Raw genomic sequence first — 12633 nt, 5'->3', positions numbered from 1 at the left:
GCAATTAAAAACCTGTGGCTGCCCTGTGCCAGCTGACTTGGGCTCGGGCTAAAGCACTGTTTAATTGCAGTGTAGACAAGTGGTTCTCAACCAGGGGTCTGGGGACTCCTGAGGGGCCGTGAGCAGGTTTCAGGGGGTCTGCCAAGCAGTGCCAGTGTTAATCTTGGTGGGATCCAGGGCAGAAAGCTGAAGTCCTATTGTATGGGGCCCCAGGCAATTGCCCTGCTTGCTATCCCCTAATTCCGGTCCTGGCTTTTATGTGCAGAAAACTAGTTGTTGTGGCACAGGCAGACCATGGAGGAAAAGGTTGAGAACCCCGGGTGTAGCCGGTCAGGCTTGGACTGGAGCCCAAGCTCTGGGACCCTGCAAAGGGGGAGGGACCTGAGCTTGAGGAGCAGCCTGAGCGTCTATGCCACAATTAAACAGCCCCTTAGCTCAAGCCTGAGTCAGCGGGCCTGGGCCAGCTGTGGGCGTCTAATTGCAGTGTAGACATATCCTAAGTGGTTTATGCAACAGTGCCCCATGCATATATTTCAGTGACCATCCAGCACGCCGTGCCTTTTTGTCAGCTGAAATTATGTGAAGCTTAATATTTTCTCCAAGCCACAGCTCAAGTAGACTTCCACTAAAGATCAGCTAGCCGGATAGATGAATACATGCTATAACCTATCCCATCTGTAACTACCTCTCAGTGCCTGTATGGAGAAGGCCCATATTCATTTTGCACAAATAGGTGCAGCTGAATATCTTCACAGTATCCTTTTTCATCTCATACTGCTCCCATGAAGCATTGTTGTCTACAGTACATTTTCTGGTATTTTATCCAATCTAGTTCTGAATGATCTGAAGTATCTGCTAATTCCCTTTGGAGACTCTTCCTCTTCCTAAACTTAACAAAGTTTTCCTGCTCTTCACCCTAAAATTGTCCTATCCTGTTATTCCTAGTAATGCTCCCTTTTGCCACCTGAGCCACTTCTCATTCTCTTTGCTGTTTACGTTCTCCATCTCCTTATAGATGGTTACTTGGAGAGCTCATAACCAAGTGCTTTACGCGAGTCTGTTAATCTCTTATAAGTCAGTACCATCCTGCCCTTTAATGATTTTAATTGCTCTTCTCCAAATTCCCATCAATTTAATATCAATTTCCCAGAATTGAGGTACATGGAACTATACCACAGTGTTCTAGGAGTGATCTCACTGGAACAGCTCTCTGTCATATTTGTGTATGTAGCTCAGAATTGCTTTAGCCCCGTGATACTCAGACTGAGGCTCACGGGCTGCAAGTGGCTCTTTAATGGGTCTCCTGCAGCTCATATTATAAAATACTGTGATTCAGTTATTAATCAATCTAAGTTATTAACCAATCAAATGCTTTTACTGTGTTATTATCCAATTGTAGTTGAAAAAATAATTATATTTGATGAGTCATTTTGCTGTGAGAATAAAACATGTATAAAACAGTGATACTCAGACCTCAGTGGTTAGCGATTGTTACCCAAAAAAGCCACCGTATTTTGAATTCATTGTTTCATACACTATTTATAAATGAATTTACTATATATCAATAGTAAATGAAACATTGAATTCACACTATTGTGGCTCTTTTGGGTAATGTTGATTGCTAATTTGGCTCCTGAATCACTGTGGTCTGGGTATCACTGCTTTAGCCTCTTTTCCTTCCCATATTTCATTGCTAGCTTCTGTCTAACGTGCAGTGGTATGGCTAACATCTCATTGTTCCAAACATCTCCTTCTTGCTGAATATGCTTTTCAGATTGTTCACTCATTTTCCCAGGCTGAATCTCATTTTGATGGGTTTAAAAAAGAATGAATATTACCTTAACCTTTTAGCAAAATAATCCTCCAACTTGTGTTTTATTTTAGGACAGCTTTTAATAAATAGGAGGAAAAATTCCTTTCTTCTGGTATAAATTGCCATCAGTAAAGTAATTTTTGTTATTGTTCTTGCTGCCAAACTGTCATGGAGATTTGAATGTTATGCCCTTGGAGAAGAGAACATTTCCCTACTGGGAAAATTGTTTTTATTAGGTGTAAATCTAGACAAAGGGGCATAAGGTAGACTCTGACTGTTGGTTGTTCCACTGGGCAGATGTGGTGTTTTGTTTTGTTTTTTTGTTTTGTTTTTTTTGGTTCTGTGTCCGTGGTTTCATGAAATGGCAAGTAGTTCTGCAAACAAAGTAAGTCAAAGTTTTCTTAATACCCAAAGAGGAACATTGAAGTGCCAACAAATTTTGATTCGTTAATATGGCAAAAGAAATGACACTGTTTTTTCACAGAGAACATTTGCATGGCTCTCTTGCTTATTCATGCCTGAAGAAATGATGCCATCTTGTTCTCAGTAAACCAGATTACATACTGAATGCATTTAAGCATGCACCCCTCTGATACTGGAGTTCTTATTTTTATTACTGTAGTGCCAAGAGTCTTAACCAGGATCCCCATTCTGGTAGGTGATGCACAGACACAGCCTAGGAAGATGCTCCCTGCCCCCAAACAGCTTGGTATCTTGGGCCTCAGTCCTGCAAATAATTATTTGGAATTAACTGGATTATTGCAATTGTGGGATTGGAGCCACCGCAGTATGTAAAGCGTAGAAGAGAAGATAAAGGAAATAGCAATAAAAACATGTATAATTTGGGAAGTGAATGTTTTATGAAGTGGTTTAGGAGGTTTAGTCCTGAAAATGTATTGCTGACTCCCAAAAATGTGGTTTAAATGCTCACCCCAAACTTTTAAAGGGATAGAAAGTTACTCATTTTACAAGGTGGTGATTTAGTGGACAAATAGTAGATTGAGATCATCCACCTTGGTATTGTAAAACACTGTAAGTATTACACAGCAAAACGTCAAGCTTCAGGCGCAAATGGAGTATGAAAGCAAATTGTCGTCTTTCTAAGACTGAGAGCACCAACAGAGATGGTAAAAACCTACCAGATCATCCAGTTCATGGTTGGTGTCTATAAACTCCCGTGCTTTGTCCCAACTAACGTTAAATGACTCAGACAATGATATTTCTGTCTTTTCCCTTGGAGATCCCCCCCGCAGCTGATTGAATTGTTTGTCCAGTTCAGCCTACTATTCCTTTTGCTCAGTTCCACCTCATTTTCTCTTAGATATATCCCCAAGGATGACCCTAAATCCTTCCTCAACTTGGTGTTTATACACAGCTATCAGGCAGTCTTAAACCTTATTTAAACTAGGAAACTGTATCATTGATGAACCAATATTGGAAACTAATTAAGACCAGGGAAAACAGATTTCAGTAACATTTCAGAAAGTCTGACTGAGACTTGGTGGAACTTTCTGAAACAATATTAAAGCAGTATTATCTGATCCATACTAGCACTTAAACCATTTTCAGGACCTCCTTAGGGGAACCGCTTGGTGAAAATCACATTCAGGAACAGTCAAGGTTTCTAATACAGATCAGGCTATAGTTGTCAGCAACCAAACCATTCATACTTAGATGTAGTTCTCTTACTTTTTCTTCCTAAGTCAGTCCCTCCAGTCTTCATCATTTTTGCCATCTTGGAATGCCTTCCATTTATTGACATCTTGCTAGTACTAAAGTGCTCAGTACATTATTCTTTTATTATTTGTGGTGTAGCACCTAGGAGTCCCATTCATGGACCAGGACCCCATTGTGCTAGGTTCTGTACAAACACAGAACTAACAGATGGGGTCTGCCCCAAAGAGTTTACAATCTACGTTCACACGGCAATTCCACCATCTAATTTCAGACTGGTAGAAAGTATACACAGTTGTTTGGACAAACAATAGTTGACTGTTACTTACCAACCTGACTGTGAATCTATTCAAAGATACAGGGCCAAATCCTTCAGCATTTTCTTGAGTAAGGACAGCAGGAAGTCAGTGGGAGAGTTGTCTGGGTAAGGATTGCCACACATAGCTATAATGATACTGCAGGAAAGGCCACATTCTGCCTTTGGATCCATGTGGAATGTTTCTCTTGTAATCAGAAGAGAGCAGCACATGGGCATCAGAGAGCAGAATTTGGCTCTTGTTTGTAACATGTCTACAGCCATTACAATTATAATGTGCATTAAAACTGAGCAGTGTTTATGGAATTTATGGCCTGCTGAATGTGATGTGTTAAGAAATGTTCTCTTTCTTCATGCCTGCAGATGAACCAATTCAGTATGCCCATTCCATCTTCGAAGATGGGGTTGCAAAGTTGACTGTACAAGATGCCTTACCAGAAGATGATGGTGTTTATACCTGTCTGGCAGAAAACAGCACAGGACGGGCATCCTGCAGTGCTCAAGTCACCGTCAAAGGTGAATGTTTCAAAGATAAATACTCAGCTATTGCAGTAGAAATGCTCCCCGACCTGCAAGGATTTGCCTTGATTCTTTTTCTTCTCTCTTGGCTTCCATGCTGACGTGTCCATGTGTGCATCCCATAGGATATATAAAGCTTTAGTGTGCTGACTGTCTTCTTCCCTTTACAAATGTGTGTGCAGCTGCATCAAAGCTATGTGGCTGATCTTGTTAAGGCATTAAGATTCTGAAGCATAAGATAATATGCAGGGAGTAGGCATGAGTAGAAATGCTGTGACCTCACTCAGAGCAATTTTATGTAACAAGCAGCAGTGGTGCAAGGAATAATGCTGCTAAGGCTTTGTGAATGCCTGGCTTGGAGGGGACATATAACTACAGGACAGTGTCTGTGATGGAAGCAAGATGAGTGCAGTATCAATAACTATCAGGCAGGGAAAGGTATGGAACAGAGGATAGCATAGTAGTGTTCATATGTACTGCCACGTCATTCCCCTAAAGTGCAGTGTTTTGAGAACCTCGTTGCCTGGGGCCAAAATTGCAGTAGCATGTGTGATGCCATAGTACAACCCCTCACATCTTGAGCCAGCGGGGCTGGGAGTTTGGCTGCACGCTTGACTCCCAGATGGAAACATTAACTTTAAATTGCTCTCAGATGGGAATTTCTGGCTACCTGGGAGCAGTGGCTCTCCAACTCAAGGGAGTCTGGGTGAGGTGAAAGAAGTGGGAGAGGACAGTGATGATGAGTGAATAGGGTAATCTACTGTTCCTGGAAACTGGGCGTGCTCGATTTGCAGAGATCAATGCTTGTAACGCTCTGGATACTGGCAAACTGAAGGAATCCCCAGCCAGCTGACCTGGTGCCATGGATGACTGCATGGCTGAATGGATGTGCACTGTATAGAACTTCCCCCATCAGGCTTGTCCCATGTTGACCTCTTGCCCTCCTACTGGGAACCTTGCAGGGAGTTTCCCCCACAACCCACTGCACAAGAACTTGAACCAGCCTTCCCTCTCACTCAGAGTCAAATCTACTACATGTCAGAGAAAGAGAGCAAGGAGTGGGTGCCCACCTCTCAATAAACCCTCCTCTGTTTACCTCCATGATGCCCAAGAGAAGGTCTCATAGAATCATAGAATATCAGAGTTGGAAGGGACCTCTGGAGGTCATCTAGTCCAATCCCCTGCCCAGAGCAGGACCTATCCCCAACTAAATCATCCCAGCCAGGGCTTTGTCAAGCCTGATCTTAAAAACTTCTAAGGAAGGGGATTCCACCACCTCCCTAGGTAACGCATTCCAGTGTTTCACCACCCTCCTAGTGAAAAAGCTTTTTCCTAATATCCAACCTAAATCTCCCCCACTGCAACTTGAGACCATTACTCCTTGTCCTGTCATCTGCTATCACTGAGAATAGTCTAGATCCATCCTCTTTGGAACCACCTCTCAGGTAGTTAAAAGCAGCTATCATATCCCCCCTCATTCTTCTCTTCCGTAGACTAAACAATCCCAGTTCCCTCAGCCTCTCCTCATAAGTCATGTGTTCCAGACCCCTAATCATTGTTGTTGGCCTTCGCTGGACTCTCTCCAGTTTCTCCACATCCTTCTTGTAGTGTGGGGCCCAAAACTTGACACAGTACTCCAGATGAGGCCTCACCAATGTCGAATAGAGGGAACGGTCATGTCCCTCGATCTGCTGGCAATGCCCCTACTTATACACCCCAAAATGCCATTGGCCTTCTGGGCAACAAGGGCACACTGCTGACTCATATCCAGCTTCTCGTCCACTGTCACCCCCAGGTCCTTCTCTGCAGAACTGCTGCCTAGCCATTCGGTCCCTAGTCTGTAGCGGTGCATGGGATTCTTCTGTCCTAAGTGCAGGACTCTGCACTTGTCCTTGTTGAACCTCATCAGATTTCTTTTGGCCCAATCCTCCAATTTGTCTAGGTCCCTCTGTATCCTATCCCTACCCTCCAGCTTATCTACCACTCCTCCCAGTTTTGTGTCATCCGCAAACTTGCTGAGAGTGCAATCCACACCATCCTCCAGATCATTAATGAAGATATTGAAGAAAACCGGCCCCAGAACCAACCCTTGGGGCACTCCACTTGACACCGGCTGCCAACTAGACATGGAGCCATTGATCACTACCCATTCAGCCTGACGATCTAGCCAGCTTTCTACCCAGCTTGTAGTGCATTCGTCCAGCCCATACTTCCTTAACTTGCTGATAAGAATACTGTGGGAGACCGTGTCAAAAGCTTTGCTAAAGTCAAGGAATAACACGTCCACTGCTTTCCCTTCATCCACAGAGCCAGTTGTCTCATCATAGAAGGGGATTAGATTAGTCAGGCATGACTTTCCCTTGGTGAATCCATGCTGACTGTTCCTGATCACTTTCCTCTCGTCTAAGTGCTTCAGAATTGATTCCTTGAGGACCTGCTCCATGATTTTTCCGGGGACTGAGATGAGGCTGACTGGCCTTTAGTTCCCAGGATCCTCCTTGTTCCCTTTTTTAAAGATTGGCACTACATTAGCCTTTTTCCAGTCTTCCGGGACTTCCCCCGATGGCCATGAGTTTTCAAAGATAATGGCCAATGGCTCTGCAATCACAGCCGCCAATTCCTTTAGCACTCTCGGATGCAACTCGTCCGGCCCCATGGACTTGTGCACGTCCAGCTTTTCTAAATAGTCCCGAACCACCTCTTTCTCCACAGAGGGCTGGCCACCTCCTCCCCATGCTGTGCTGCCCAGGGCAGTAGTCTGAGAGCTGACCTTGTTCGTGAAGACAGAGGCAAAAAAAGCATTGAGTACATTAGCTTTTTCCACATCCTCTGTCACTAGGTTGCCTCCCTCATTCAGTAAGGGGCCCACACTTTCCTTGGCTTTCTTCTTGTTGCCCACATACCTGAAGAAACCCTTCTTGTTACTCTTAACATCTCTCGCTAGCTGCAACTCCAGGTGTGATTTAGCCTTCCTGATTTCATTCCTACATGCCCGAGCAATATTTTTATACTCATCCCTGGTCTCACTACATTGTGGTGTGTTTCCCCAAGAACCTCCCCCCAAGTCCCACATGGCAGGCATCTAGATTTCATTATATGAAACTCTGATCATTGTATTCACAAAGGCAGAGGGTTGATTTGGACCATGGGGGTCCCATTCATTGTGTATATATTGAGGGAGATGGTTGCCTTGAGTGGGGTTCAAAAATCCTAGTATATGAAGACAGTGGCTGGCAAGAGGGGAAATCCTATTCTGTGATGAATAACAAGCACAGGCTCACTTCAGCGTTAGCTCATTTACTCTCATCATTCGAATGCAAAACCTTCTGGTGCATTGTTAATGGAAAAATGCACATTAATCTCCGGGATCAGAAAAACTGTAGAGACTGCAGAACAGTAACCCTATAAAAACATACGCAAGAGCCAATGCAGGAATCACGCTGCCTCCTGTAGATTTTGGCGCTTACATTTAGGCTTTGTCATTGACCTGCATCTGTCTGCAACTGCCACTCTGAGGCTTTTTTCCCCCCACTTTCCATCTCTGCCTGGTTTATGAGATGCACAGCATCTCGGGGGGAAAACAGGAGCAGAGTTAGATGTTTGTGGGACTTACGGTAAAATCATTTAACATTTTAATAGATTTAGGTCACCCCCTAAAACTCATGACATCCCTGCTGCCATTTGGATTACATTTGCTTTCTCTATGATTCAGATCAACATGGATTTTCATGCCAAAAATAGTCCCAAATTTTAAACTCTGATTTCAAAATCTCTTATCTTTTCATAAGACTCCCTAGCAAATACTAGTTGGCGTTAGTGTTCTCTGAAGCACTCGCTGTTGCTGGTGTGGCCACCCTAAATACTTGGTTTGCAATGGGAAGATTACAGCAGAAAATTAATGTACATACTGGAAAAGTGGAAAGTAATAAGTCCTCTCCAGACAAGACACTGCATTTTGGGATAATACCTAGTGTGTGACCCATCTCTCCCCACTTTGTATTCCTCTCTCAGGCAGTTTAAGTCCCCAGGTCTGATCTATAACTCCAGTTGTTCACATTCCCAGCTACAGGTAGCAAAGTAAATAATAGTACCATATCCTTACATACCACCATTCACCCAAGAATCTCAAAGTGCTTTGCCAATGTGGGTTAATAGTAACATTCCTTTTTACATATGCGGAGTCCCTGAAGATTATTGGCTGCGCTTTCAGAAGTGCAGAGTATTGTGGCCAAAGGGAGTTGCAGGTGTTCAGTTCTCCGAAATTCAGGCCACCGATGATTTACCCAAAGTGCACAGTGAGTTAGTGACAGAACTGAGAATAGAACCTGTTCACCAGCCCTTGCTCTAACCATTAGACATGCAGTCTCCCTCACTCCAGTGAATAGTAATAGAAAAGAAAAGAGCAATTTGATAAGCTCCCTTTGAACCTGAAATGATTGTTGGCATTGAACAATTTGTATTCAGCTCAAATCAAGCTGGAGAGGAAACGAAGATACCCCAGTACTGATCTGACACCAATGTACAGAGTTCTGCTTTCTGTAACCTGTTTCCCTGGTCCTTGGCCAAATTTCTGAATCTATGTGGAACTAAATTTCATACTGCATCACCATTTTGGCTCAGTTACCAAAATGACACTGTGATGGGGTGGTCTAGGCCCAAAGACCCCCTGCTGGAGGCCTCAGGGTTCTGCCACACCCATCCTAGGAAAGGAGCAGTGGAGAGGTCATCCAACCAGCTTTAAGTAGCTGCAAGGGAAGCAGCCAATCAGGGCCCAGGAGGGCCATATAAAAGGAGCTGCAGAACAGCCCAGAAGGCAGTTGCTGCTGAAGAAGAAAGGACTGCAGGCCTGGCTGCCTGGAAGACAGCTCTGTGTGGGCAGTGACCAGGGGATTGAGAGTCACCTGGCTGGCTGCAGGGACTGAGCCCAGGGAGGGCCAAAGGAAGATAGTGTCTCCAGGGAGGAAGCCCTGGGGATATGGCCCCATAGCAGGATTAGACTGATTTAAAGACTGTGGACACACTCGACAAGGGGGTGCTCACGAGAGGTGGGTGCCGACCCTGTTACAGATGCAAACATATGTTGAAGGAGCAATAACATGTGCTGTGGTCATTTGGGGAAGTATACCTGGAGTGAAGTGTCTTAAAAGTTCAACTTGGTTTTGCCCAAAAATCCAAAAAGCTCTTTTCAGTTTTATTTTTCAAAGACAACAATTATTGAATTAAAGCAAAGGCTTTCAAATAACTTCAGAAAGGTCCCATGCAGGCAGCATGTAAAGTGAGTGGCAAATAATTTATAAAAGGAAAGGCTGCCTTATATGTGCTGTTAGATTGCAGATCAAATTTAAAACTGAAAGAATATTACACATCCCATAAAATAAACAGGGTATAAAAATAGCCTAGACTTTGTCCTTTCAGACCCCTGCTGCGGTCTCTTAGTCTGTCTCTTGTTAGACCTATTACTTTTGTTTCTGTCAAGGGTAATTTCCTATTGTGGCATTAACGCAGGAAACTAACATCTCAAATCCCCTTATGGTTAAAAAGGGCCTGATCCAAAGCCTACTGAAGTCAATGTGAGACTTTCCATTAACTTCAATGAGCTTTGGATCAGGCCCATAATGACCAGTTTGGGACATTGTAGTAAAGCCTTTCTTCCCCATCATCAGTTTCAGATTATTTTGTAACTGGGATTTGCCTTATTAATATGATAGAGGGCCCAATGCTTCGAGGGACTGAGCACGCTCACTCTTACTCATTCTAATGAAGGCTCTTAGCACCTTGTTGGATTGGGCCCATGCTCTGCACTTCCACTGCACCATCCCTATAACAATTTCAAAACACTTTACAAACAGTAAGTAATTAATCCTCCTATCATCCGATCCGTGTAAGGCAGGAAAATATTATCCCCACCTGACAGATGGGTGAAACTGAGATAAAGGAAGGTTAAGTGACTTGCCCAGGGGAGTCTATTGTAGAGCCAGGAGTAGAATCCAGATTAAGCAGTAATTCTGATTGAGAAAGACTCAGTGTGGAGAATCCTGAAAACCTAACTGCCTTTGACTTCAGTATTATATAGCTGAAATGTGATAAGGGATTGATTTCCAAGAAATGAGCAGCATGGTTTTAAAAACAAGTCTGACAAATCTTTTCAACATAAGAACCTTTTCTAGCTTTGACCTCCTCCAATGGAATGTACTGCATAGAGCTCTGTGCTAATGATTATTATATGAGGAAAACCAGATGTGTGCTGAAACCGTATAAACCAGGCTAGTCAAGCCTTCCAGTTGTCTGGAACCAAGTCATTTCCTTCTGCATTTATTGGAAATTCCTTGATTATTCAAACTTCAGTGCTTCCCTCCACTACATTTGGATTAGCAAGGTTTATATCAGGAGCGAGGAACCTTTTTTCTGTCAGGGGCCATTGACTCACAGAAAAAATCAGTTACGGGCCGCACACAGCCCTGCGGGGGCAGGGCTCAGAGGCTCGGGACTTCCCCTAGACTCTGGGGTGGGGCCAGAAATGAGGGGTTCAAGATGCTGGGACAAAGGGTTGGGGTGGGAGGGCTCTGGCTGGGGTTGTGGGCTCTGGGCTGGGGCCAAGCGATTTGGAATGTGGTAGCGGGCTCAGAGCTGGGGAAGGGAGTTGGGGTGCGGGAAGAGGTTCAGGGTGTGGGCTCTGGGAGGGAGTTTGGGTGCGGGAAGGGGCACAGGGCTGGGGCAGGGGGTTGGGGGACATGTGGGGGGGTGAGGACTCTGGGATGGAGTCAGGGATGAGGGGCTTGGGGTGCAGGAGGGGGCTCTGGGCTGGGGGGGCATGAGGGCTCCAGCTAGGGGTGCGGGCTCTGGGGTGGGGCTAGAGATAAGAGTTTTGGGGTGCAGGAGGAGGCTCTGGGCTGGGGCCAAGCAATTTGGAGTGCAGAAGAGGGCTCAGGGCTAGGGTGCGGGAGGAGGGAGTTTGGGTGCAGGAGGGGGTTTCCACCTGGGGCGGGGCTTTGGGGTGCAGTCTCCGGCTGGGCGGCACTTACCTCAGGCAGCTCCCGGTCAGTGGTGCACCGGGGCTAAGGCAGGTTCCCTGCCTTCCCTAACTCTGCGCTGCTCCCGGAAGCAGCTGGCATGTCCGGCCCCTAGGGAGAGGTGCGTCCAGGCAGCTCTGCATGGTATGCGCTTCCCACGCCCGGAGGCTCTATCGTTCCCAGCCAATGGGAACTGTGGAGCCAGTGCTAGGGTGGCTTGAAGTTTCCCTCAGCGCCCCTGCTTTTGGGGGCCGCGGGAACATGCCGGTTGCTTCTGGGAGCTGCGCAGAGCCGATTGGACTTTTAACGGCCTGGCAACCCGAGCTTCCTCCCCGCAGCGAGGTGAGCCGGCACTCACAGCTTCAGCCCCGCAGGACACGGGGGAGGAGTGCCGAGGCTCAGGGCTTCCAGTCAGCAATGTGGAGACTTGCCACTGGCCAGATGAAAAGAAGCAGCAGGCTGGATCCGGCCCGCAGGCTGTAGGTTCCCCATCCCTGGTTTATATTGTATATATCTGGGGGTTGATATTTTGTAAAAGTGAGCAAAATGTGTGTGCAACTGCATGACTAGTTTGCTTGTGTAAATTACTGTGATTGTGTGTAAACCAGCCAATTACACACTTAAATGGCAATAGTTACCCAATTTGCACATTGAGCTGCGGAGACTGTGCATGAAAATTAGATACACAAGCATTTTCATATATAATTGTGCACCCAACTTCTAAAAAGCTCATCTCCTTAATGCGCAGTGCATATTTACAACACATTGTGCATTCAGGTCACCTGAGATAAATTTATAGTATTTATATCCAGAGAGACTTTTTGATGCTGAAGTTGAAATATAAGGTAGCTATTTGTAAATCATGTATAACAGTACTCCTATCATTCTTCCTCTATAGGTCTCCAGTTGCTTTCAGAGAGGGAGTAAACATTATTATCCCCATTTTATGGACAGGAAACCAAGGCACAGAGAGATTGTGACTGGGACAAGGCTTATAGCAAGTCAGTGGTCCGAATCTGCTGACACGTAGCCTGCACTCAATTCCCTAGACTATGACTAGCACCAGGGTCCCACTGGTATGTGTTTCAAATACACTAACATCATAAAACCCTTTGAAGCACTGTAGCTATCCGCTAACAAAAAGCAGGGGAACCTCTTTTCTTTTCAGTGTAGACTGGTCTAACTGGTAGACTACTTGAAATCTGGGAAGATTCTGGATCTCTGTTTATTAATATGAAATGATTTTGTTACTGCAAAGATAAAACAGTTTGCTTTGATGTCTAGGGAAATTTCCTTCCACC

At 45.1% G+C, this 12633-nt stretch overlaps 1 protein-coding gene across 4 annotated transcripts in view; it reads left to right on the top strand.

Moving 5' to 3' along the window:
• The window catches only part of MYLK (myosin light chain kinase), a 324299-nt gene that overhangs the window by 183308 nt on the left and 128358 nt on the right, over nucleotides 1–12633 (top strand). For all 4 annotated transcript variants that reach the window (XM_073305128.1, XM_073305127.1, XM_073305130.1 and 1 more), the window contains one exon: nucleotides 4167–4319. In XM_073305128.1, the coding sequence (XP_073161229.1) occupies nucleotides 4167–4319 (153 nt within the window). The remainder of the gene's footprint in view (nucleotides 1–4166; nucleotides 4320–12633) is intronic.

The sequence above is a fragment of the Lepidochelys kempii genome, chromosome 11 (assembly GCF_965140265.1).
Source record: "Lepidochelys kempii isolate rLepKem1 chromosome 11, rLepKem1.hap2, whole genome shotgun sequence".
In the NCBI taxonomy this organism is placed as follows: Eukaryota; Metazoa; Chordata; order Testudines; family Cheloniidae; genus Lepidochelys; species Lepidochelys kempii.
The sequence above is the reverse complement of the archived record's forward strand: the minus strand, read 5'-3'. Positions and strand labels throughout refer to the sequence as shown.